This window comes from Melanerpes formicivorus, unplaced genomic scaffold, assembly GCF_026170545.1.
Source record: "Melanerpes formicivorus ecotype bairdi unplaced genomic scaffold, bMelFor1.0.p_v2 SCAF_34, whole genome shotgun sequence".
Taxonomy (NCBI): domain Eukaryota; kingdom Metazoa; phylum Chordata; class Aves; order Piciformes; family Picidae; genus Melanerpes; species Melanerpes formicivorus.
The window spans coordinates 4,053,464-4,079,432 of NW_027142386.1; the positions used below are offsets into that span (position 1 = coordinate 4,053,464).

Genomic DNA, 25,969 nt, shown 5'->3' on the forward strand with positions numbered 1-25,969 from the left:
CCCAATCTCATACCTAGCTCCAAACCCCAACTTTGGCTCCACATCCAATACTAAACCCCAACCTTCCTTAATCCCAGACCCAACCCCAAATCCCAGCACTAATTTGAGTCTCCTCCTGTAACCTCAATCCCATCCTTACCCTGATTCCCAGGCCCAGTCCCAATCCTAAACCCCAATTCCCAGTCTCCAGCCCTAATCCCAATCTCCAGACCTAGCCCCAGTCCCATCCCTACCCCAAATCCCATCTGTCACTCCAATCCCAACTCTATTCCCCTTCCTTGCCCTAATCCCACCCTAACTCCAACCACAATCCCTCGTTCTAAACTTGACCCTCAGTCCTTATCCTAATCCCTATGCCAGCCCCAGCTCCATCCCCAGCCCTAACCTTGATCCCAGCCCTATTCCCATTCTCCCTCTCAACCCTCATCCCCCTTTGACCCCAACCCCTAAACCTCTCAGCCGTGACCCCCACTCCCATCCCTTGTACCGACCCCAGTCCCGGTCCCGAATGGAATCCCCTAGCTGTGACCCCCATCCCTAATCCCATCCCCAGTCCCAAACAGGAGCCCCTGCCGTAACCTGAACCTCGCCCCCGCCTCACGCACCCCCCAGCCCCTCTCGCAGCCCCTCTCACCCCGAGCCCAGCCAATGAGCGCCGCCGTGCCCAATTAGGGCGGAAAAGTCCCGCCCCCTCCACCAATCACACCCCGCCCACCCGAGCGCCTCTCTCCCTTTACCCCAATCGTAGCAGGGGAATTTGCTCTCCGTCCCGCCCCCTCCGGCCCCTCACCTCCCCCCTCCGCGCCGCTCTCCATTCCGATTGGCTATGGCCGCCCGCGGGGCGGGAAGGGAGCCGACCCTCAGCTCTATATAAGGCGGCGGGCGGAGGGGAGCGTTGCTGCCTCCCGCGGTGTGTCCCTTGTCGCCCACCGTCGCTCTGCCGCTGCCATGGCAACCGCGCTCTGTCCGCTCCGTGCCTTGAGCCGCGTCCCGCTGCGGCCCCGCGCCCGCCGCCTGCATCTCAGCGCGCCCAGGTACGGCCCAGCCTGCTCCGCTCGGAGCCAGCCGGGGCGGGGGGTTACAGAAGGAGGGAAGCGGAGTCCGCCCGTGCCCTCCGCGCAGTCCCGGCACGGGGTGGGGTGAGGAGGAGGAGGAGGGTCGGCCTGGGTCCCGTCTGTCATCCCCTTCCCATTATCCGCTGGTCCGGCGTTGATGTCCTGCTCGCCGGTCCCGGGAATGAATGAGGCGGGCCCCCAGCGGCCGTCCCGGGCGGTGCAGGCTGATGAAATCCCGCTCCCGCCTTGCATGGTGCGCGCTGGGCTCTTCCCGGGCACCGGCGCTGCTGGGTCCCCCGCACCCCCCGAAGAGGAGCCTCTCGCCGTCCAGCTCCGAGCTCCCCTCGGGTTTAAGGGGCATGAGAGGGACCGGCGACCCCCGAGCATCCCCCCCGGGCGTCAGCGTGGTTTTCCCCTTCCGCTTCCGCAGCACCCACTGCAGATGTGCCTCTGATGCACCCCAACAGCCCCGGGGGAGCTGCTGCGTCCCCGGTGCTCTGCTGCCTCTTCTGGGCCCTGCCCTAAACAGGGCTCCCACCTCTTATTTTGGCTTCCCTGTGGCTTCCCGCGGGGCTGATGCTTCTCTCTATCCCCTGGGTCTTGAGGCTCATTCAAGGGGAAGGTTTGGGTGGGCTCTTGGCGTCAGATATCTGTGGTTTAATGATACTTTCTTTTTGTCTCCTCCCTCCTCCCCCCCCGACTTTTGGCGCTCAAAATAGTTCCTTTCACCACTGCTACTTCAGGACAGGTTTAGCTCTGAAGCTAAACTAAGACTTTGAGAGCCAGTGTGCTCTGCTGGGCTGCTGTGGATGTGTTGCTAAATGGCTTTGACTGGGGCCATTGTGACTAGGCATGAAGTAATGTTTTAATTCCCAGTAAATGGGGGGAAAATTACATATTTGGGGAGGGTAGGGATTAAGGGAGAACAAAAGAGCCTCTGCCTCTCTTAAGCATTTAGACAAAAGCTTTCCCTACCTGGAGCCTGGGAGCTTAGGGTTGCCCTGTGCAGGCATGGGGCTGGAAGGTGGTGACTCTCCCCCCACCCCATGGCAGCTTTTCCCCAGAGCTCTGGGATCAGGATTGTACCTGAGGAAGGTGAGGAAGCTGCAGTGTTGGGCTGGATGCAGGCTCCTGGCAGGAGGAGGTCTGCATAGCAGGCAGCTGGTGGGTTTTTGGGGAGAAGCCACAAGAGTTCAGGGCGGTGCAGGGAGAGCTGGAAGCTGCACTTGGTGCTGAGGGGCTTTCTCCTGTGGATCCAGTTGCCACTGTGGCAAGTTGGGTGGCTTTTGGAGTGCTGGCTGCTTCAGAAAAGGGTTGGGTGACTCGAGGAGGGACCATAAATGCTGGGAATGTTGTGGGGGGAGCATCTCTGCCTGCTCCAGCTCAGAGACTGGCGTCACTGGGCTTGTAAGGGGCTTGTCAAGGCAAGACTTCAGTGCTGTGGGGAAGCCTGGAAGTGAAGCTTGTGCAGGGGAATCTTCTCACCAAGGGAGCAGTGGATGGGAGTGGTCTTAAATAAAGCTTCTGGTGATAACCTGAAAGGAAGAAGCCAAGCATGAAGAATGTGGAGAGCCTGCTGAGTGGGGACAGGCAGCTGTGGCCTCCCAGCTAGCTGCAGGTCAAGGCAGCCTTTCCACATGCTGCAGGGTGTGCTGCTCTCTGGAGTGCATCTCACACTGTCTGCATATTCCAGCTGCCAGTTTAGATAAGAAGTGTCTGTGAGGAGCTGCTCTGCCATGCTTCAAATAGATCAATGTCCCTTCTCCAGCTAGATCATAGTCACAGGAGGGTTTTGGCTGGTAAAGGCCTTTCAGACCATGCACTCCAACCATTCCCTATCTCTGCCAAGGCTGGGGCTAAACCATGGCCCTCAGCACCACATCCCTGCAGCCTTGAAACACCTCCAGGGATGGGGATTCAGCCACCTCCCTGGGCAGCCTGGGCCAGGCTTTGAGAACCCTTCAGTGAAGAAGTTTCTTCTAATGTCCAACCTAAACCTGCCCTGGGGCAACCTGAGGCCATTTCCCCTTCTCTTATTTTTGGTACTAGGAGGAAGAGCCCAACCCCCACCTGGCTCCAGCCTCCTTTCAGGGACTTGGAGAGAGCCAGAAGGTCTCCCCTCAACCTCTTCTTCTCCAGGCTCAACACCCCCAGCTCCCTCAGCTGCTCTTCCCCAGCCCTCTTCTCCAGACCCTTCCCCAGTTTTGTTGCCCTTCTCTGGCCCTGCTCCAGCCCTCAATGTCCTTCTTGGGGTGAGGAGCCCCAAAACTACCCCAGCCCTCAAGCTGTGGCCTCCTCAGGGGCACAATCCCTGCCCTGCTCCTGCTGCCCACACCATTGCTGCTCCAGGCCAGGCTGCTGGTGACCTTCTTGGCCACCTGGGCACCCCCTGGCTCCTCTCCAGCTGCTGGCACCCAACACCCCCAGGGCTTTCCCACCAGGCAGCTTCCAGCCTGGAGCCTTCCTGGGGTTGTTGTGCCCCAAGGGCAGGATCCAGCCCTTGGCTTTGTTGAATCTCATCCCCTTGGCTTTGGCACATCCACCCAGCCTGGCACAGGTCCCTCTGCAGAGCCTCCAGCAGCTCAACACTGGCCCAGGCTGCCTGGGGAGGTGGTTGAGTCCCCATCCCTGGAGGTGTTTTGAAGCTGCAGAGATGTGGTGCTGAGGGCTGTGGCTTAAACCCAGCCTTGATAGAGTTAGAGAATGGTTGGACTGGCTGATCCTGAAGGCCTTTTCCAACCAAAATGATTCTGCCAAGACTGAGCTTTGCTGCTGAACCTGGTTTGCAGGAAAGCTTCAAAGGGCTTGTGCAGAACTCCCCTGAAAGAGTGCTGGGCAGCAAGGGCTGCAGGGCACAGCAATGTGCTCTGGGGGCCAAGAAGGCCAAGGGGGTCCTGGGGGCATTCAGAGGAGTGTGGCCAGCAGGGCCAGGGAGCTTCTCCTCCCCCTCTGCTCTGCCCTGCTGAGGCCACCCCTGGAACATTGCATCCAGCTCTGGGCTCCCCAGATGAGCAGGGACAGGGAGCTGCTGGGGAGAGTCCAAGGGAGGGCTGCAAGGCTGCTGAAGGGACTGCAGCAGTGCCTGGGGAGGAGAGGCTGAGAGCCCTGGGGGTGCTGAGTGTGGAGAGGAGAAGGCTGAGAGGGATCTGATCAATGTCTCTCAAGAGCTGAGGGCTGGGGGGCAGGAGGGAGGGGACAGGCTCTGCTCAGCTGCAGCCTGGCACAGGCCAAGGGGCAAGGGATGGAAAGTGCAGCCCAGGAGGTTGCAGCTCAGCAGGAGGAGGAACTTCTGCCCTGGGAGGCTGCCAGAGGCCTGGAGCAGGCTGCCCAGAGAGGTTGTGGAGTCTCCTTGTGTGGAGCCTTTGCAGCCCTGTCTGGCTGTGTTCCTGTGTGCCCTGGGCTGGGTTCTCTGCTCCTGCTCTGGCAGGGGGCTTGGGCTGGGAGATCTTTGGAGGTCCCTTCCATCCCTGACCTCCTCTGTGAGCTGCTTGTGCCCTGACTGGCAGCTGGCCTCTGTTTTTCCTGGTCAGAACTTGGATTTGATGGTCCCTCCAAGGCTGCCTGCTCTGATAACACTTTGTGTGTCACAGAGATGATGCAGTGGTGATCTCTGGGAGGAAGCTGGCTCGGCAGATCAGGCAGGAGGCCAGGCAGGAGGTGGAGCAGTTGGTTGCAGCCGGGAACAAGAGACCTCACCTCAGCGTCGTCCTGGTGGGGGAGAACCCAGCCAGCCACTCCTATGTGCTGAACAAAACCAGAGCAGCTGCTGATGTTGGTAGGTCCAAAAAAGGGCAGCAAGGGACTGTTTTCAAATCAGGATTGTTTTGGATAGAAACAAGGCCTCCAAGCCTGAGTCCAACCAGCAGCCCAACACCGCCGTGGCCGTTCAACCATGGCCCCAAGGGCTTCTGGAACACCTCCAGGGATGTGTGGTTGTCTTCCTTCTAGCATGCCTAGGTTGGCTTTCTCCCAGCCCTTCCTGCACTCAGAAGGTCTTTCTGTGGTCACTAGACTGATATCAGTGGTCTTTGGAGGAGAGAAGGCTCTGGGGACACCTTAGAGCAGCCTTCTAGTACCTGAAGGGGCTCCAGGAGGGCTGGGGAGGGACTCTTGATAAGGGCTGGGAGTGCCAGGATGAGGAACAATGGCTCTGAGCTGGGAGAGGGGAGACTGAGACTGGAGATGAGGAAGAAATTCTTGAGTGAGGGTGGGGAGACACTGGAACAGGTTTCTCAGGGAGGCTGTGGATGTCCCCTCCCTGGAGGTGTTGAAGGCCAGGTTGGATGAGGCCTTGAGCAAGCTGGGCTGGTGTGAGGTGTCCCTGCCCATGGAAGGGGGGTTGGAACTGGATGATCTTTGAGGTCACTTCCAACCCAACCCATTCCAAACCATAACTCAGACTTGTGCAGGTCTCCAGCCTGGAAGGATCTCACTGCTCTCCACACACAGTCCTTAGTGTGTCCCTAGTGGATTGGTAGAGCAATGAATCAGGGCAGCTGACATCCACATGGGGTAAAGGAAGTTCCTGTCCTACTTGTGCACACATGGCTCTGATGTAGCTCTCTTGGTGGTCACCTGCAGGAATCAGCAGTGAAACCATCCTCAGGCCAGCTTCCATCACTGAAGAGGAGCTGCTGGATCTGATCAGCAAACTCAATAACGATGCTGATGTGGATGGCCTCCTAGTACAGCTTCCTCTGCCTGGTGAGTAGCTGCTGCATCTCCATCCATTTCCTTCTTACTCAGGGCTTTTGGGGGGTTCCAGGTCCTGAAAAGCAGCACAGGGGCTCTGCTGTGACAGGAGAGGTGGCACTGGCCCATAGCAGATTGAGACTGGAGATGAGGAAGAAATTCTTGACAGTGAGGGTGGGGAGACACTGGAAGAGGTTGCAGGAGCCCCCTCCCTTGAGGTGTTGAAGGCCAGGTTGGGTGAGGCCTTGGGCAACCTGGGCTGGTGGGAAGTCTCCCTTCCACCCCCAGGGCTCTCAGCCTTTGATCCCCACAGAGTTGCTCCAGGCCCCTCAGCATCTCCAGAGCTGGACTCTCTCCAGCGGTTCCCTCTCTTGAACTGGGGAGCCCAGAACTGGACCCAGGACTCCAGATGTGGGCAAAGCAGAGGGGGAGGAGAACCTCCCTTGCCCTGCTGCTGCCCACACTCTTCTCCATGCCCCCCAGGAGACCCTTTCCCTCCTTGTCCCTGAGGGCACACTGCTCATGGAACCACCTGCTGCCAGTGTAGCCCTCACCTGCTTCTAGTCCCCTTCTACTGCCACCTGCAAGCCTTGAGCTTGCTGGAAGCCTCAGGTAGCATCCAGACCCTGAAGGCTGTGATTCAGCAGGGCCCAGGGATGTGTGTGAGAGTGGTCTTGGGCTGGGTCCTTGGGGTGAGAGGTTTTGGTTGTCCCCCAGAACACATCGATGAGCGCAGGATCTGCAACGCTGTCAGCCCGGACAAGGACGTCGACGGCTTCCACGTGATCAACGTGGGCAGGATGTGCCTGGACCAGGACTCCATGCTGCCAGCCACCCCCTGGGGGGTGTGGGAGATCATCAAGAGAACTGGTGAGCTGCCATCTTTCTGCCTGCTCCTGCTGGTTGCCAGCTGGCTGAAGGTGGCAGCCAGCGTGGGCACTGTGCTGGCGTTGCCTGTGCCCAGCGCTCGCCACCAGCTCGTTCCAGCAGCACCAGGGGGGTGAGGAGGAGGCTTTCAAAGGAGCCTCTCTTCTTCCCATGGGCCAAGCCCAGATGTGGTTCAGAAGTACTGGGCTGAAGGAAACTTCTCAAATCTATTCCTTTGACTCCTTTTTGCTGGCTGGATCACAGCTCACAGTGTTAGGGGTTGGAAGGGACCTCTGCAAATCATTGAGTCCAAGCCCCCTGCCAGAGCAGGAGCAGAGAACCCAGCCCAGGGCACACAGGAACACATCCAGACAGGGCTGCAAAGGCTCCACACAAGGAGGCTCCACAACCTCTCTGGGCAGCCTGCTCCAGGCCTCTGGCAGCCTCCCAGGGCAGAAGTTCCTCCTCCTGCTGAGCTGCAAGCTCCTGGGCTGCACTTTCCATCCCTTGCCCCTTGGCCTGTGCCAGGGTGCAGCTGAGCAGAGCCTGTCCCCTCCCTCCTGCCCCCCAGCCCTCAGCTCTTGAGAGACATTGATCAGATCCCTCTCAGCCTTCTCCTCTCCACACTCAGCACCCCCAGGGCTCTCAGCCTCTCCTCCCCAGGCACTGCTGCAGTCCCTTCAGCAGCCTTGCAGCCCTGCAGGATGATTAGGGGACTGCATGATTCCCCAGGGATCAGGACTGGGCCCAGCTCTATTCCACATCTTTATGGATGACCTGGATGAGGAGATTGAGGCAACCCTTAGTGAATCTGCAGAGGACACCAAGTTGGGAGGCAGGGTGGAGCTCCTGGAGGGTTGGAGGATGCTCTGGTTGTGGGGGTTGTGCTCCAGCTGTTGTGGCTGAAGGCTTCCCCTCCCTTGCCCCCTGCAGGGATCCCCACCCTGGGCAGGAACGTGGTGGTGGCTGGCAGGTCGAAGAACGTGGGCATGCCGATCGCCATGCTGCTGCACACCGACGGCCGCCACGAGCGCCCCGGAGGTAGGAGCCCCCTGCCCCTGCCTGCAGCCCCTCTGGCACCCAGCCCCTTCAGCCTGGCACCTGGGCCTCTCCCAGCAAGGGTTTTAGGGTTTCTCTTGGCCCATTTCTGTGGGCTGTGGTCAAAGCTGAGGAGTTAAAGCTGAATCATTTGGGCTGGAAAAAAGGCATCTGAGACCCTTGAGTCCAAGCAGTAACCAACCCTTCCCGGGCCCTGCCAAGCCCTCTCCCTCAGCACCACATCTCCATGGCTCTTCAGTCCCTCCAGGGGGGAGTCCTGTAATGCTTTGGAGACTCCCTCCAGGGGGGAGTCCTGTAATGCTTTGGAGACTCCCTCCAGGGGGGAGTCCTGTAATGCTTTGGAGATTTATTCAGTGAGGCCCTGTCCTCTCCCATACCCAGTCCCTCCCTCTGCCTCTGCAGGCTCTTCCCTGAGGTTTATCATCCAGCTTTAGTGATCCTGAGAAATGCATGGGTGGTATGAAGGGGAGAAGGAAGGAAAGGGGAGAGGGGCAGAGAGGGAAGAAGGAGGCAAAGGGGAGAGGGCCAGGGGAGAAGGGGGGGAAGGAGGAAGCAAAGGAGAGAGGGCCGGGTAGGGGGGAAGGAGGAAGCAAAGAGAGGGGCAGGTGAAGGTGGGGGGGAAGGAGACAGGAAAGAGGAAGGTGGGAAGAAGGAAAGAGTGGGGAAAGGGGAGGGTGGAGGTGGGGGGGAAAGGAAAGGGGTGGGGGGAAGGAGGCAGGAAAGGGGGGAGGGGAATGTGAAGGGAGGAGAAAGGAAGTAAAGGGGACAGAATTGGAGTGATGAGGAAGGAAGGAAAAGGGAAGGTGGAGGGGAGGGGGGATGAAGAGGGAAGGAAAGGGGGGGTGGGAGCAGAGGGTGTGGGTGGTGGGTGTGGACTGAAGCTGCATGAGCCCCCCTGCAGGAGATGCCACAGTGACCATCTCCCACCGCTACACCCCCAAGGAGCAGCTGAAGCAGCACACCATCAGAGCTGACATCGTGGTGGCAGCAGCAGGTGAGGCCTGGCTCTGGCAGCACAGCTGGGGCAGGGAGGGGGCTGGGAAGCTGCTGTGCCTGCCCTGATGTGGGGGGGGAGGATCCTGGTGGCATTCAGTGCCTTGGGATCTCCTCCTCAAGGCTGTCTGAAGGCCAGAAGAGCAGGGGAGGAGCTGCTTGAGGTAGTCCCGTGGTGAAGGCCAGGAGCTTGAGCTCAGCAGCAGAGCTGTTTGAAGCACAAACCAGCAGCTGGCAGGAGGGCTTGGTGTGGCAGCAAGCACCTGAACCCCCCCTGGAGAGCAGATCATAGTATCAGTCAGGGTTGGAAGGGACCACAAGGATCAGCTAGTTCCAACCCCCCTGCCATGGGCAGGGACACCCCACATTAGATCAGGCTGGACAGAGCCTCATCCAGCCTGGGCTTAAACACCTCCAGGGACAGGGCCTCAACCACCTCCCTGGACAACCCATTCCAGGGCTTCACCACTCTCATGGTGAAGAACCTCCTCCTCACCTCCAGCCTGAATCTCCCCACCTCCAGCTTCATTCCATTCCCCCTAGTCCTATCACTACCTGAGATCCTGAGCAGTCCTTCCCCAGCCTTCCTGTAGCCCCCTTCAGATACTGGAAGGCCACAATGAGGTCACCTCAGAGCCTTCTCTTCTGCAGACTGAACAGCCCCAACTCCTTCAGTCTGTCCTCACAGGAGAGGTGCTCCAGCCCTCTGCTCATCCTCCTGGCCCTTCTCTGTACATGCTCCAGCACCTCCACATCCCTCTTGCCATAGGGGCTCCAGAACTGGAGGCAGTACTCCAGGTGGGGTCTCACCAGAGCTGAGCAGAGGGGGAGGATCACCTCCCTTGCCCTGCTGGCCACACTTCTCCTGCTGCAGCCCAGGATCTGATTGGCTTTGCGGGCTGCAAGTGCACACTGAGAGCTCCTGGTGAGCTTCTTGTCCACCAGATGGAGAGAGCTTCTCTTGTACCTGCAGGTGTGTGTGTGGGGAGGGCAGGGAAAAGCCAACCTGGCGAGTCCCTGTCCTGCCGGCCCCGGTGAGAGCGCCACCGGGGGGACGGACGGTGAGCCCCTGCCCTGCCGGCCCCGAGGCAATCCTAGAATCAGTGAGGTTGGAAAGGATCACCAAGTCCAACCTGTCCCCCAGCACCTCCTGACTACTAAACCATGGCACCAAGTGCCACATCCAATCCCCTCTTGAACACCTCCAGGGATGGGGACTCCACCACCTCCCTGGGCAGCACATCCCAGCTCAGGCACAGCTGCCTCACCAGCCTCATGGTGAAGAGCTTCCTCCCAGCCACTCTGAATCCCTCCACTTCTAGTTTTGTGGTGTTGTGCCCCAAGGGCAGGGCCCAGCCCCTGGCCCTGCTGAACCTCATCCCATTGGCCTTGGCACATCCACCCAGCCTGGCACAGGTCCCTCTGCAGAGCCTCCAGCAGCTCAGCTCTGCCCCCCCAGCTTGCTGTCCCCTGCAGAGTGGCTGAGGGAGCTTTGATCATCTTGATCAAGATGTTAAGGAACTGTCCCCAGCTCAGGGGCTGGGCTGGGTTAGACACCTGGGGGTGGTTTTACATCTCATGTGAGCTCAGGTTGGAAAAGAGCCTTGAGACCATGGAGTGCAGCCAGTTCATGAGGCTGGAAGCCCCAGGTGGTCCAAAACACCACCCCCCATGCCCATGTTTCCCTTCCCACAGGCATCCCCAACCTGATCACTGCTGACATGATCAAGGAAGGAGCTGCAGTTATTGATGTGGGCATCACCAGAGTGCTGGATCCCATCACTGCCCAACCCAGGCTGGTTGGGGATGTGGATTTTGAAGGTATGGAAAGGTTCTGCAGGTGGTTCCTTGAGCATTAACCCTTCTGGGTGCTGGGAAGGGGAGGAGAAAGCCCTGGTTCATGTGACTGAGCAGGTGAATAGCATCAGAGTCACAGAATGCTAAGGGCTGGAAGGGACCTCTGGAGATGGAGTTCAGCCTCCCTCAGCCAGGGCAGGTCACACATGAATGCATCCAGATAGGTCTTGAATGGCTCCACACAAGGAGGCTCCACAACCTCTCTGGGCAGCCTGCTCCAGGCCTCCAGCACCCTCACACCAAGCAACTTTCTCCTCCTCTTCAGATGGAACCTGCTGGGTGCCACTTTGTGCCCATTGCCCCTTGGCCTGTCCCTGGGCACCACTGGGCAGAGCCTGGTACCTTCTTGACACCACCCTTCAGATACCTATTGATCAGATCCCCTCTGGGGCTGCTCCTCTCCAGGTTCCACAGCCCCCAGGGCTCTCAGCCTTTGCTCCTCACAGATGTTCCAAGTCCCTTCCTCATCCTCACAGCCTCCACTTGACTCTCTCCAGTAATTCCCTGTCCCTCTTGAATTGGGGAGCCCAGAACTGGACCCAGGACTCCAACTGTGGCCTCACCAGGGCAGAGCAGAGGGTGAAGAGAGCCTCCCTGGCCCTGCTGGCCACACTGATTCATGCAGCCCAGGAGACCCTTGGCCTTCTTGGCCATGAGGGCAAACTGCTGTCCCATGGGTAACTCAATTGTCCACCAGGACTCCAAGGTCCTTCTGCATGCAACATGCAAACCTTCAAGGTGCATCCAGTGTGCCAGTGTTGAGCTTCCCTGCCATGCACTGGGGGAGGCTGTGTGCTGTGGGGCACAGGAGACTCCCCCTCACCTCCTGCTTCAATTTCTTCTCCTGCTCCTGCCTTGAAACAAACCCATGCAGGACCTACCCTCAGGCCTTGCACTTCCCTTGACCTTGCTCACCACTTAGTCACAGCAGTGCCCAGATGTGTTTGTGATGACTCCTGCTCCTCTGGGTGCTGGTGGGACCCTGGAGTGTCCTCCTGGAGGAAAGAGAGAGGCTGGATGTCCTGAGCTCATTGTGGATGCCCTCAAGGCTGTGGTGAAGCCCTCACAGAGCTGTCAGGGTTGGAAGGGAGCTCAAGGCTCAGCCAACCTCAACCCCCCTACCATGGGCAGGGACACCTCACACCACAGCAGGTTGCTCACAGCCACATCCAGCCTGGCTGCAAACACCTCCAGGCAGGAGGCTTCCACCACCTCCCTGGGCAACCTGTGCCAGGCTCTCACCACCCTCATGGGGAACAACTTCTTCCTCACATCCAATCTCAATCTCCCCACTTCTAGTTTTGCTCCATCCCCCCCAGTCCTATCCCTCCCTGACACCCTCAAAAGTCCCTCCCCAGCTTTCCTGTAGCCCCCTGCTCTCTGACTTTTATTTCTGTGCCAAAAATCCACATTTTGGATTTTTTCTTCTCCCTCAGCATGAGCAGCTGATCTGCCTCAGGAGCAGGGATGGGGAAAGTCTGCCTTGAGAAGCTCCTGCCCTAATTGGTGGTGTTGAAGGAATATTGCATCCAGCTCTGGGCTCCCCAGTTGAGCAGGGACAGGGAGCTGCTGGAGAGAGTCCAAGGGAGGGCTGCAAGGCTGCTGAAGGGACTGCAGCAGTGCCTGGGGAGGAGAGGCTGAGAGCCCTGGGGGTGCTGAGTGTGGAGAGGAGAAGGCTGAGAGGGATCTGATCAATGTCTCTCAAGAGCTGAGGGCTGGGGGGCAGGAGGGAGGGGACAGGCTCTGCTCAGCTGCACCCTGGCACAGGCCAAGGGGCAAGGGATGGAAAGTGCAGCCCAGGAGGTTGCAGCTCAGCAGGAGGAGGAACTTCTGCCCTGGGAGGCTGCCAGAGGCCTGGAGCAGGCTGCCCAGAGAGATTGTGGAGTCTCCTTGTGTGGAGCCTTTGCAGCCCTGTCTGGATGTGTTCCTGTGTGCCCTGGGCTGGGTTCTCTGCTCCTGCTCTGGCAGGGGGCTTGGACTCAATGTCCTTCAGAGGTCCTTTCCAAGCCCTAACCTCCTGTGAGCTGTGCTCCTGTGACCCTGAGCAGTGCTGGGGTGGTTGCAGCTTCATCCTGCTCTTGCCTCCACGCCTGAGCTGTGCCTTTGCTCCCTGCAGGGGTGAGGAAGAAGGCCAGCTTCATCACCCCCGTGCCTGGGGGGGTTGGGCCCATGACAGTGGCCATGCTGATGAAGAACACCATCATTGCTGCCAAGAAGCTGCTGAAACCCAAAGAGCTGGAAGCATTAAGTGCTTAACCTGGGGACACTCCATGGCACTGTCCCACCCATTCCAACCTGACTCCTCCACAGGCCCAGAGGGAAATGCAATATTTGTGTTTATTGGCAGTGGAATTGCCTCCTCTGGAGGCCCAAACAGAGCAGCTGGGAGGCTTGGGCACAGCAGCTCTGCTGAGCTCTCTCCAGCTCTACTCCTGGCCTGCTCAAGCTGGCTTGGTCTTGAAGCCAGCTCTAGATGCCTGCCCTGCTCCTCCTGGAGGGATGGGGCAGCAGCTGTGGGATCCTGGGATGTGTGCAGCTCCCCTGGGAGCTGGGGGTGATGTCAGCAGTCCCAGGGGGAGGTCAGATCTGCTCCAGGGTGTAGTCCACACCTTGGTGATCCTGTTCTTACAGGCTGCTCCTCTCTGAGCTGTGCTGGAGTCCTCTCCTCCAGGGTGCAGAATCAACACCTTGGTGGTTCTGGTCTCACAGGCTGCTTCTGGCTGATGCTGGAGTCCTTTACTCCATGGTGTAACACCAACACCTTGGGCCTGTTCTCACAGGCAGCTCCTGGCTGACCTGTGCTGGAGTCCTCTACTCCATGGTGTAGCAACCCCTTGGTTCTGTTCTCACAGGCTGCCTGCACAGGAGGTCTTAGCTGACTCGTGCTGAAGTTCTCTGCCCCATGGTGTAGCAACACCTTGGTGGTTCTCATCTCACAGGCTGCTCCTGGCTGACCTCTGCTGCAGTCCTCCATGGTGTAGAATCACACCTGGGGGATTCTGGTCTCACTCATGCTGGGGTCCTTTACTCCATTGTGTAACACCAGCAGCTTGGTGGTCCTGTTCTCATGGGCTGCCTACACTCCTCCTGCCTCTTGCTGAAGCCCTTTACTCCATGGTGTAACACCAACACCTTGGTGCCTCTGCTCTCACAGGCTGCCTGCACTGCTCCTGCCTTATGCTGAAGCCCTCTACTCCATGGTGTAACACCAACACCTGGGTGGTCCTGTTGCCATGGGCTACCTCCACTCCTCCTGCCTTATGCTGAAGCCTTTTACTCCATGGTGTAACACCAACACCTGGGTGGTCCTGTTGCCATGGCCTGCCTTATGCTGAAGCCTTTTACTCCATGGTGTAACACCAACACCTTGGTGGTCCTGTTCTCACAGGCTGCTCCTGGCTGACTCATGCTGAAGTTTTCTGCTCCATGGCATAGCAGCAACACCTTGGTGCCTCTGCTCTCACAGGCTGCTCCTGTCTGACCTGTGCTGATGTCCTCTGCTCCCTGGTGTAGAATCAACACCTTGGTGGCTCTGCTCTCACAGGCTGCTCCTGTCTGACCTGTGCTGATATCCTTTGCTCCATGGTGTAGAAGCAACACCTTGGTGGCTCTGCTCTCACAGGCTGCCTGCAGTGCCACCTGCAGTGCCTCATGCTGAAGTCCTTTACTCCATGGTGTAGGATCAACACCTTGGTGCCTCTGGTCTCACCGGCAGCTCCTCTCTGACCTGTGCTGAAGTCCTCTGCTCCACAGTGTAGGACACCTGGGTGCCTCTGTTCTCACAGGCAGCTCCTGTCTGACTCATGCTGAAGTCCTTTACTCCATGGTGTAACACCAACACCTTGGTGGTCCTGTTCTCATGGGCTACCTCCCCTCCTTCTGCCTCATGCTGAAGTCCTCTGCTCCATAGTGTAGGACACCTTGGTGGCTCTGTTCTCATAGGCTGCCTGCAGTGCTCCTGCCTCATGCTGAAATCCTCTGCTCCATGGTGTAGAATCAACACCTTGGTGCCTCTGTTCTCACAGGCAGCTCCTCTCTGCCTCATGCTGAAGTTGTGTTTTCCATGGTGTGGAATCAACACCTTGGTGGTCCTGGTCTCATGGGCTACCTCTACTTCTCTTGCCTCAGGCTGAAGCTCTGTGCTCCATGGTGTGGAATCAACACCTTGGTGGTCCTGGTCTCACAGGCTGCCTGCACAGTTCCTGTCTGACTCATGCTGAAGTCCTTTACTCCATGGTGTAACACCAACACCTTGGTGGTCCTGTTCTCATGGGCTACCTCCACTCCTCCTGCTCCATGCTGGAGTCCTCTGCTCCACAGTGTAGGACACCTTGGTGCCTCTGCTCTCACAGGCTGCCTGCTCAGCTCCTGTCTGACTCATGCTGAAGTCCTTTACTCCATGGTGTGGAATCAACATCTGAGTGGCCCTGTTGCCATGGGCTACCTACACTCCTGCCTCATGCTGGAGTCCTCTGCTCCACAGTGTAGGACAGCTTGGTGGCTCTGCTCTCACAGGCTGCCTGCCCTGCTCCATGCTGAGGTCCTCTGCTCCACAGTGTAGGACACCTTGGTGGCTCTGCTCTCACAGGTTGCCTGCCCTGCTCCATGCTGGAGTCCTCTGCTCCATAATGTAGGACACCTTGGTGGCTCTGCTCTCACAGGTTGCCTGCCCTGCTCCATGCTGGAGTCCTCTGCTCCATAATGTAGGACACCTTGGTGGCTCTGCTCTCACAGGTTGCCTGCCCTGCTCCATGCTGAGGTCCTCTGCTCCACAGTGTAGGACACTTTGGTGGCTCTGCTCTCACAGGCTGCCTGCCCTGCTCCATGCTGAGGTCCTCTGCTCCATAGTGTAGGGGAGCTTGGTGGCTCTGCTCTCACAGGTTGCCTGCCCTGCTCCATGCTGAGGTCCTCTGCTCCACAGTGTAGGACACTTTGGTGGCTCTGCTCTCACAGACTGCCTGCACAGTTCCTGTCTGACTCATGCTGAAGTCCTTTACTCTATGGTGTAACACCAACACCTTGGTGGTCCTGTTCTCATGGGCTACCTCCACTCCTCCTGCTCCATGCTGAGGTCCTCTGCTCCACAGTGTAGGACACCTTGGTGGCTCTGCTCCATGCTGAGGTCCTCTGCTCCATGCTGGATGCTTGGTTTGAGTTAAGCTCCTGTAGAAGTTTATTTGACTTGAAAAAAAGCAAAGCTCTAATCCTGTTGTCAGCCTCTGCAGGGCCCTGGGCAGCAGCAGCAGCTCTCTTGGGCCCTGTTCTGGTGTGCAGCTGAGTTGGGGTTTTTGGGGGTGTGTGTGTGTGTGTGTGGTTTGGGTTTTGTTTGTGCCCTTTGGGTGATTGCTTTGGGGTTTGGTTTTTTAAAGCCTTTTTTTTTACTAACCAAAGAAAAGTGGGGTGGGGGCTGCTGGGCTCTCTGCTGGGCACACAGGAAGCTGCCTGGGCTGTAGAAGAAAAGTCTGGAAGTACTTAGGGGATGGTGCAGGCTGAATAAAGAGAAGAAAAAGCTTTGCTTGTGTCCTGGAATGCTTCCCAAGCAGGTTTTTCATGCCCCCCCTGCCCAGAGAAGGAGCAGGAGTTCCTTAGAGCATTTGTGCTGTGGGTTGGCTCTGGTTTGCTCCTTGAGTTCAGCTCAGCCCCAGGTGCTGCAGCATCCACAGCTCAGCATGGATGTGAGCAGAACTCTTCCTTTCATGCCTGGACAAAGCTCTGTTCAGCTTCCTGCCTCCTAACTGCCACTCAGCAGTCTGGCCTTAATCCTCTACTGAGTGTCTGCAAGCTCTCATCAGCCTCTGATGGCCTCAAAGGTCTCTGCCACCCAAAACAATTCTCTGATGCTCTGACCATTCACCTTACCTGGAGCTGTGATGCCTCAGGATGGGCAAAACCTTCACCCAGGGCATGGTTGGAGGGCAGCAAAGCAGGTCTTGGACTCCCTCCTCTTCATCCAGTCCCTGGGAAGGCTGAGCCCAGTTCCCTGGGAGCAGGGAAGGTTGGTTGTGATGCTGGAGGTGTTCAAGGCCAGGTTGGATGAGGCCTTGAGCAAGCTGGGCTGGGGGGAGGTGTCCCTGCCCATGGGAGGGGGTTGGAACTGGCTGAGCTTGAAGGTCCCTTCCAGCCCATTCCATGACTCCATGAACTCCCTTTTGCTCCTGGCTGGCCTGGAGGGGAAGAGTGCTCCCAAAGCCACTCAACCCAGAGGCAGGGAAGCTGAGGCCTGAGGACTCTGCCCCCCCCAGAAACACACTGACAGAGCTGCAAGTCCAATGAAACCAGGTTTATTTTGGGTTGTTACCACTTGATAAATACAAAACATCAGGCGGGGGGGGGGGGGGCTGGGCTGGGAGGGGGCAAGGCTGAGGCTCTGCACTGGTGCCAGATACAAAAAGTAGAAACCTTGTGTGAACCTTGCCAAAAAAAAAAACCCAAAGAACCAAAGGAGGGACCCAAGTCAGTCCAAACCCCAAACCCCAGCTGGATGCTAAAGTGGCTTCAGCTCTGCCCCAGGAACCACCTCCCAGAGTCCCCAAAGTGGGGCTGGGGGGTGGGGAGGGAGCAGAGCTGATGCAGTGGCTAAAAACAACTTCACCTGTGGGGGTTAAACTCATCCTGGCTTCAGCTACCACGCAGGAGGTTGGTACAAAACTGCTACAAAAGGAATTGGAGTTGCCAAGAGCTTAACAGTGAGGGCAGGAGGTAACCTGTGGGGCTTCTCTCACCACCTTTTTTCCACCCCCCCTCACTCCCCCTCCCCCCAGGAGGGGGTACCTGAACCAGAAGAAGAAAGAAGAGTTCACTACAAACAGGAGGTTGCCCTCAGGCCTCCCCCAGGCTCAGCTCTTTGCAGAGGGCTGGGGTCTGTCCCACACCCAGGGGCAGAGCAGTTGCAGTACTGAGCTGCTCCCCCACAGCACCACCCCAGCAATGCAGCTGGGAGCAACAGCAAGAAGGTTGTGGCTGCCCCAGGGAAGGCTTGGAAGGGCCTCTGGAAAGGGCTGGAAAGCAAGAGGAGCACAGAATTATCCAGGCTGGAAGAGACCTCTGAGGTCACCAAGTCCCAGCCCAGGAGCTGGCCCCAGCCCAGCAGCTGAACCCTGCCACCAAGGGCCACATCCAAGCTCTTCTGAGACACCTCCAGGGGTGGGCACTGCCATGGGGGCTCCACCACCTCCCTGGGCAGCCCATCCCAGGGCCTAATGCCCCTTGCTGTCAGGAAGTGCTTCCCAATAGCCAGCCTAACCCTCCCCTGGCACAGCTTCAGGCCATGCCCTCTCATCCTGGCACAAGCTGCCTGGGAGCAGAGCCTGACCCCCACCTGGCTACAGCTTCCTTGGAGGGAGTTGCAGAGAGTGCTAAGGTCCCTCCAAGCCTCCTCTTCTCCAGGCTGAACACCCCCAGCTCCCTCAGCCTCTCCTCATCAGCCTTGCCCTGCAGCCCCCTCCCCACTCTGCTTGCTCTCCTCTGGACCTGCTGCAGCACCTCAAGATCCTTCCAGCAGTGAGGGCCCAGAGCTGCACACAGTGCTCCAGGGGAGGCCTCAGCAGTGCCAGCACAGGGCAGAATTCCATCCCTGCTCCTGCTGGCCACACTGCTGCTGAGCCAGGCCAGGATGCCCTTGGGCTCCTGTGCCCCCTGGGCACACTGCTGGCTCCTGTGCAGCTGCTGTCACCCAGCACTGCCAGGTCCCTCCCTGCCAGGTGCTCTCCAGCCACTCATCCCCAGGCTGTAGCCTGCATGGGCTTGTTGTGGCCAGAGCGCAGGAGCCTGCCCTTGGCCTTGTTGACTCTCATCCCATTGGCCCCAGCCTGGCCAGGTCCCTCTGCAGCATCCTCCTACCCTCCAGGAGCTCCACCCTGCCTCCCAACTTGGTGTCCTCTGCAGATTCACTAAGGGTTGCCTCAATCTCCTCATCCAGGTCATCCATAAAGATGTGGAATAGAGCTGGGCCCAGTCCTGATCCCTGGGGAATCATCCAGCTAGAAGAAAGGAGTCAGAGGGATGGGTTTGAGAAGGTTCCTTCAGCCCACTGTTTCTGAACCACATCTGGACTTGGCCCATGAGGGGAAATACTCCTTTCAAAGCCTCCTCATCCCCCTGGTGCTGCTGGAAAGAGAAGGTGGAGAGAGCTGGGCAGAGGCACAGCCAGCAGGGTGCCCATGGTGGCTGCCAGCCTGCTCCTATCCTGTCCTTTCCCAGTGGGTGGGAAGGGCCCTTCATGGAGCTGCAGTGCCAAGAGACCAAGGCAGGAGCTGGTCTGAAACGCCTACAGAGACCAAGGCAGGAGCTGCTGGAAAGCCCCAAAGCAGGGGGTGGGTGGTGGGGGTCAGTCCTGCTCCCCCCTTGCCAATAACCGGAGGCAGGAGCTGGAGCCGGTGCCAACCCTGGTGCCAATCCCCCGTGCTAGAGCTGGGCAGGCCCAGCAGGACCTTCCAGTGAGAGGACACCTTGGGCACCTCCTGCTCCTGTGTGGAGGGAGAGCTGTGGTGAGGGGGTGGGGATGGGCAGCCCAAGGGCTTCGCTGCAGTCTCTGTCCCTGCTCCCCGCCAGCGGCTGTGTCCTGCTGGGACCATCCCCAGATCCCTGTGGAGCCAAAGCTCCATTCCCTGCTGTCCTGCTGCACTCCTTCTGCTGGTGCCCTTCCACCCAGAGCTGCTGGTCCTCCTTCCCTTCCTGGCCTGTGGCTTCAGGCCACCAGCTCCTTTCCAGCCTGGGTATCCCTCCCTTGGACACATCCACCCCGGGCTGAGCCAAGCTGGGGGTCCCTGCAGGGCCAGCTGCTCCCTCCTGCAGCCCTGCTGCCATGCCTGGGATGCTGCAAGGAGGGATCCCCACTGCTGTCAGCTCGGGCTGGGCTCCCCCTGCCAGCCTGATGCACCATCCCCTTCACAAACCAAACCTGCAGCCCTGCTGCCATGCCTGAGATGCTGCAAGGAGGGATCCCCACTGCTGTCAGGTCAGGTTGGGCTCCTCCTGCCAGCCTGATGCACCATCCCCTTCACAAACCAAACCTTCCCCAAGAGCCACGTGGTGATGTCAGGGGTTGAGGGGCAGGGTTGTGCCCTTCCCCTTCCTCCTCAGCCACACAAACCTCCTCCTCCCCACCCCACCACCCCTCCCTGGCCGACAACCTCCTTCCCCATCACCCCATCCTAGCTGCTCCCACAACCCCAAGCAGCTTCTCCAGCTCAGCAACAATTCCAGGAGGCCAAGAGGAGGCCAAATGGCAACTTCTCAGCCCTGTTTCCACCTGCTGCTGGTGACCTCCTTCACCAGGCAGGGAGGGAGAAAATTCCACAGGGCTAAAAACCAGAAACCCACAACCGGAGCCAGGTCCCCCCCGGGGCCACCCAAGCGTCCTCCAGCTCAGGTGGCAGAAGCAGAAGCAGCCCAAGTTGCTTTCTATGTATCTCTCTGAATGTGGCAATATCAACATATATATAGAAAAGGCAGGAGGGAAGGTGGCCCAGGGGCTAGAGGGTGGTCTCACTGCCCATGTCCCGAGGGGGCTTCTCGGTGTCGGTGTCCTCATAGTCCGACTCCATCTCGATCTTCACCTGGGGCACGGGGCAGAGCGGGTTTCTGGAGTAGTTGAACGCAGGGGAGGATGGGCAGGAAATCTTCAGGTGAAGTGTGATGCTGAGGGGAAGAGAGAGGGGGGTGAGAGTCAGGGCATGGGGCGAGACTCGGGGCGTGGGGTAAGAGGGCATGGGGCGAGACTCGGGGCGTGGGGTAAGAGGGCATGGGGCGAGACTCGGGGCGTGGAGTGAGCCTTGGGGCGTGGGGTGAGCCTCGGGGTATAGAATCAACCAGGTTGGAAAAGACCTCAGAGATCAAGATGGGGGTGAGGATGGGGATGGGGGTGAAGATGGGGATGGAGATAGGGGGTGAGGATGAGGATGGGGATGAGGATGGGGATGGAGATGGATGGGGATGGAGATGGGGATGAGGATGAGGATGGGGGTGAGGATGAGGATGGGGGTGAGGATGAGGATGGGGGTGAGGATGAGGGTGAGGATGAGGATGGAGGTGAGGATGAGGATGAGGATGGGGGTGAGGATGAGGATGGGGGTGAGGATGAGGATGGGGGTGAGGATGGGGGTGAGGATGAGGATGAGGATGAGGATGAGGATGAGGATGAGGATGGGGGTGAGGATGGGGGTGAGGATGGGGGTGAGGATGAGGATGAGGATGGGGGTGAGGATGGGGGTGAGGACAGGGGTGAGGATGAGGATGGGGGTGAGGATGAGGATGGAGGTGAGGATGAGGATGGGGGTGAGGATGGGGGTGAGGATGAGGATGGAGGTGAGGATGAGGATGAGGATGGGGGTGAGGATGAGGATGGAGGTGAGGATGAGGAGCCCACTGCAGGGCCCTTTACCTGCGATCCATGTCTGAGCCATTCGGGGAGGAATCAGAACGCAAAGCTCCAGGTGGAGGACCTCTTTCCTGGGGGGACACGGAGGTGAAACATTTCCCAAGGGAGGAAGGAGCCCCCTTCCCCCCCCCAGAAAAAAACCCCACACCCCACTCAAGCCCTCCTGCAACCACTGCATCCAGCATCCCCCTTGCTGGTGGCGGGGAGGAGCAGAGCTGCTTTTGGGGGGGTGATTAGAGCAAGAGAAAAGCTCCAGCAGCCCCTGGGAGCAGCAGCCTGAGGACAAAGGCAACGAGTTACTGAGTTAGAGCTTGCTGGTGGCACTGTGCAACCTGGTGCTGAGCTGGAAGAAACTCACCCCAGGTCCTTCTGCCTCAGGATTTGGGGTTTGGTTGGGGGGGGGGTGGTATTTTTTTTGGGGGGAGGAGCATGGCTGGCTCTGCACCAGCTCACATCTGATGTTTTGCACAGAAGCCAATCTGCTCCTGGGATAACCACAACCTCTGCACCCCAGGATTTAGTTATGGCTTTTTTCTGGGGGGGGGGGGGGGGGGGGGAGGAAGGGCTCCAAACCTGCCCAAGTATTGATCTGCTCCAATCCCCATCAGTGTTTGGCTCAAGGTGAGGAGCCCCCCAGGTGGCTTCCAGCCAGCCAGCAGGGAGCAGCAGCCTCCTCCCGGCCTGAAGCAGCCACCCCCTCCTCCCTGCTGAGGTGGGATGGATCCAGGCTGTCTCTCGGCGGCGGGGTTAGTGCTGCAGGAAGGGAGGGGTTAGGAAGCAGCTGGGAATGCAGCTGAGGAGCAGCTCCTGAGCTCTTTACTTACGGCTGAGGCAATGGGGGCCCCCGTTTCGGGGCTGCGCTGGCAGGGGCTCCATGGGGATCTTAATGACTGAGGGAGGTGGGAACTGGGGAAGAAAGTGGGGGGAAAGGTGGTGAAGGCAAGGCCTGGGTGGGCTCTGAGACCACCTGGAGCACCCAAGCACACCCAAAACCTCCAGAGGTGGGTGCACAAAGAAGAGGAGGAGGCTCTTTGCCTTCCTCTCCTCAACCCTTCTTGCCCAGGGGGGTGCAGGGTTGCTGATGCTTTGTCACCCTGCAGTGGGAGCTCTGCTCTCAGCCGTGGGATTTTGGCTCCTGGTTTTTTGTCCCCCTAAGGAGTTCATTTTGGCCACACTTCTCCAGCTTTCAGAACACTCTGAGCATCCCCTGGAGCCTCCAGCCAGACCCTTGGTCATCCTGTCCTGCACAGGCAGGGAAACACTTCCAGCAATCCAAGCCCTTCACCCCAAACCCACCAACCTGGAGGTCTGGGTGGGACTTTTCCCTCCCTAGCTGGTCCAAGCTGCCCCTGCTGTCCGTGGGAGACCCCCCCCCAGCCCCTCACCCACCTCCTCATCACTGCTGCTGTCTCCTTTGTTGCCTTTCTTCTTCTTCTTTTTGTCATCCTCCTTCTTCTTCTCTTTCTCAGGGATGATGTTGTCAATCCAGGCCAGGTCATGTTGGGAGAAGACAAAATCCAGCAACCTCCTCACCAGGATCAGGGCTAAAATCTGAGAGGGTTAGAAAGGGCTCAGGAGGAGCTGCAGGACCATTTATCACTCCAAGAGCTAGGAACCAACACAGGACCAAGCTGAAACATCCTGAGAACTCCAAAACTCCTCTACAGGAGGCTGCAAGGGCAGCAGAGGGGATGGTCACAGAATCATCACAGAACCACAGAATCACCCAGGCTGGAAAAGACCTCAGAGATCATCAAGTCCAACCTATCACCCAACACCTCCTGACAGCTAAACCATGGCTCCAAGGGCCACATCCAAGCCTCTTCGAACACCCCCCAGGGCTGGGGACTCCACCACCTCCCTGGGCAGCACATCCCAGTGGCCAATTCCTCTTCCTGGGAAGAACTTTCTCCTCACCTCCAGCCTAAACCTCCCCTGGCACAGCGTGAGACTGTATCCTCTTGTTCTCGTGCTGGGTGCCTGGGAGAAGAGACCAACCCCCACCTGGCTACAACCTCCCTTCAGGTAGTTGTAGAGAGCAAGAAGGTCTCCCCTGAGCCTCCTCTTCTCCAGGCTAAGCAACCCCAGCTCCCTCAGCCTCTCCTCACAGGGCTGTGCTCCAGACCCCTCCCCAGCCTTGTTGCCCTTCTCTGGACACCTTCAAGTCTCTCAATGTCCTTCTTGAGCTGAGGAGCCCAGAACTGGACACAGGACTCAAGGTGTGTCCTGAGCAGTGCTGAGCACAGGGCAGAATGACCTCCCTGCTCCTGCTGGCCACACTGCTCCTGATGCAGGCCAGGATGCCATTGGCCCTATTGGCCACATGGGCACACTGCTGGCTCATGTTCAGCTGCTGCCAGCCAGTACCCCCAGGTCCCTCTCTGCCTGGCTGCTCTCCAGCCATTCTGACCCCAGCCTGTAGCTCTGCCTGGGGTTGTTGTGGCCAAAGTGCAGCCCCTGGCACTTGGACTTGTTCAGTGCCAGACTCAACCAAGTTGGAAGAGACCTCCAAGGTCATCAAGTTCCAACTGATCACCCAACCCTAACGAAGCAACCAGGCCATGGCACTTAGTGCCTCCTCCAGGCTCTTCTTCACCTCCTCCAGGTCCTACCATGACAGGGAAGATGATGGCAGCCACTGTGGATTTGAGGATCCAGAGCACAGCCAGGCAGATGATCTGCACCAGGGTGAAGAGGTGGATGCGGCGCAGGGGCACGTGCCGGAGGAAGACGTAGTCAGGTTGGTGCTTGGCTGGCATGAGGAAGAGCTTGCAGCGGTCCCAAAACTGTGGTGGGATGAAGGCTGCTGTTAGCCCTCACCCCAGCCCCTGGCTGCCCAGAGAAGGCCTGTTTTGAGTCCCCAGAATGGGAAGTTTAGGGGTTTGGGATGCTTCTCGAAGGGTTTTGGACATCTGCTGCTCCACACAGAGAGAAATCATGGAAGCATGGAAAGGTTTGGGGTGGCAAAGGGCCTCCAGGTCATCCATCCCAACTGTTCTCTGACTCTGCCAAAGCTGGGGCTAAGCCATGGCCCTCAGCACCACAGCTCTGTGGCTTTGAAACACCTCCAGGGATGGGGATTCAATCACCTCCCCAGGCAGCCTGGGCCAGGCTTTGAGAACCCTCCCAGTGAAGAAGTTTCTTCTAATGTCCAATCTAAACCTCTCCTGGGGCAGCTTGAGGCCATTTCCTTTTGTCCTATCTCCTTGTTCCTTGGCAGAAGAGCCCAACCCCCACCTGCCCCCAACCTCCTTTCAAGGGGCTGTAGAGAGCAATGAGGTCTCCCCTCTCAGCCTCCTCTGCTGCAGGCTCAACCCCCCCAGCTCCCTCAGCTGCTCCTCCCCAGCCCTCTTCTCCAGACCCTTCCCCACCTTCCTTGCCCTTCTCTGGCCCTGCTCCAGCCCTCAAAGTCCTCCTGGCAGTCAGGAGCCCAACCCTGCCCCCAGCCCTCAAGCTGTGGCCTCCCCAGTGCCCAGCCCAGAGGCACCATCCCTGCCCTGCTCCTGCTGCCCACTCCACTGCTGCTCCAGGCCCTATTGGATGCATGCAGATATTGGGGTTAAAGATCCTGCTTTTTGCTCTGGTGTAGGAGCCTTTTGTGGCCATTAAGGAGGAAGAGGAGGAGGAAGAGCAGCACTCACCTGGATGCCGTTGAGGGAGGCGACGCCCATGTAGAGGAAGACTCCGTAGAGCACCGGCATGGGGATGTACTGCAAGAGGGGAGACCATGGTGGGTGCCCCAAAGGAGGGTGACAGCCATGGGCACCAACACTGGGCACCAACACTGGGCACCATGCCTGGGGGCAGGGCAACCCAGGTGTTCTTCCCTCCCAGGTCTCCAAAGCCCTCCAGGGCTGGGGGAACAGGGGAGGGTCACAGGATCACAGCTCCCAGGAGGTCAGGGGGTGGAAAGGACCTCCAAAGATCTTCCAGTCCAAGCCCCCTGCCAGAGCACAGAACCCAGCCCAGGGCACACAGGAACACATCCAGACAGGGCTGCAAAGGCTCCACACAAGGAGACTCCACAACCTCTCTGGGCAGCCTGCTCCAGGCCTCTGGCAGCCTCCCAGGGCAGAAGTTCCTCCTCCTGCTGAGCTGCAACCTCCTGGGCTGCACTTTCCATCCCTTGCCCCTTGGCCTGTGCCAGGGGGCAGCTGAGCAGAGCCTGTCCCCTCCCTCCTGCCCCCCAGCCCTCAGCTCTTGAGAGACATTGATCAGATCCCTCTCAGCCTTCTCCTCTCCACACTCAGCACCCCCAGGGCTCTCAGCCTCTCCTCCCCAGGCACTGCTGCAGTCCCTTCAGCAGCCTTGCAGCCCTCCCTTGGACTCTCTCCAGTAGATCCCTGTCCCTGCTCATCTGGGGAGCCCAGAGCTGGATGCAATATTCCTTCACAACCTCTCCAGAGAAGGAGACTCCTCCACAACCTCCCTGGGGCTTTACCTTCAGGATGGGGGCCAGGAAGACGGAGATGCCAGTCAGCACGAAGACGATGATGCCAGTCACCCTCTGCTCCCTGGGACGTGGAGAGAAGCAGGATGAGGCCATGCTTGGCCAGGCCTGGCTGAGCCTCCCAGCCCCTGAGCCCCTTCCCTCACCTGACCCCCAGGAACTGGGGCTGCTCCCCCGGGGCGCTGGTCTCGGTCTCCATCTTCAGGCTGTCGATGTGGGCGATGGAGATGACTGTGGCTGCCACGTACCAGGGCAGCCCCATGAAGGAGCAGACAGCCATGAGGATGCCCACCCAGAACAGGTCCAGGTGGTAGCCTGCTGCTTTCTGCAACACAGCACCCGGCAGGCTCTTGGCCAGGAGGCACCACAGCTCCTGCAGCCGTTCCTACACTCAGCCCAGAGCCCACAGCGAAGTGGAGTTTCTCCTGGGGGATCCCCTGCAACACCCCTGGTGCACCCCACAGTGCTGAGGGGCACTCAGCATCCCCCTGCATCCCTCTTGTGCACCCCACATGGCCACACTGCACCCTGCATCACCCTAATGCACCCCACACAGCCACACTGCACCCTGCATCACCCCAATGCACCCCACAGTGCCACACTGCACCCTGCATCACC

General features: G+C 58.8%; 2 protein-coding genes across 11 annotated transcripts in view; one reads left to right on the forward strand and one right to left on the reverse strand.

The window, feature by feature from the left end:
* Positions 1-908: 908 nt before the first annotated feature.
* Positions 909-16,030, forward strand: MTHFD2 (methylenetetrahydrofolate dehydrogenase (NADP+ dependent) 2, methenyltetrahydrofolate cyclohydrolase). Its single transcript, XM_068156616.1, has 8 exons — positions 909-1,034; positions 4,646-4,830; positions 5,637-5,759; positions 6,465-6,617; positions 7,548-7,655; positions 8,575-8,667; positions 10,362-10,487; positions 12,640-16,030. The coding sequence occupies exons 1-8, from the start codon at positions 949-951 to the stop codon at positions 12,777-12,779; spliced, it is 1,014 nt and encodes a 337-aa protein (XP_068012717.1). The 5' UTR covers positions 909-948; the 3' UTR covers positions 12,780-16,030.
* A 773-nt stretch (positions 16,031-16,803) lies between these two features.
* The window catches only part of SLC4A5 (solute carrier family 4 member 5), a 58,681-nt gene continuing 49,515 nt past the window's right edge, over positions 16,804-25,969 (reverse strand). For 8 of the 10 annotated variants that reach the window (XM_068156542.1, XM_068156537.1, XM_068156541.1 and 5 more), the window contains 7 exons: positions 25,498-25,676; positions 25,343-25,415; positions 24,543-24,611; positions 23,514-23,687; positions 22,291-22,452; positions 20,905-20,972; positions 16,804-20,162 (listed from right to left, as the gene is read on the reverse strand). In XM_068156542.1, the coding sequence (XP_068012643.1) occupies positions 19,997-20,162; positions 20,905-20,972; positions 22,291-22,452; positions 23,514-23,687; positions 24,543-24,611; positions 25,343-25,415; positions 25,498-25,676 (891 nt within the window). In that variant the 3' untranslated portion in view covers positions 16,804-19,996. Of the gene's footprint in view, positions 20,163-20,904; positions 20,973-21,725; positions 21,808-22,290; positions 22,453-23,513; positions 23,688-24,542; positions 24,612-25,342; positions 25,416-25,497; positions 25,677-25,969 lie in introns of all 10 variants that reach the window. The other 2 variants (XM_068156543.1, XM_068156544.1) reach the window with 1 other exon arrangement.

Excerpts from the sequence above, each read along its gene's own strand:
- MTHFD2 (XM_068156616.1), top strand. The coding sequence starts at position 949 with ATGGCAACCGCGCTCTGTCCGCTCCGTGCCTTGAGCCGCGTCCCGCTG. Across the intron at positions 8,668-10,361 it reads CATCGTGGTGGCAGCAGCAG|GCATCCCCAACCTGATCACT; the intron begins GTGAGGCCTGGC and ends CCCTTCCCACAG. Across the intron at positions 10,488-12,639 it reads TGGGGATGTGGATTTTGAAG|GGGTGAGGAAGAAGGCCAGC; the intron begins GTATGGAAAGGT and ends TGCTCCCTGCAG.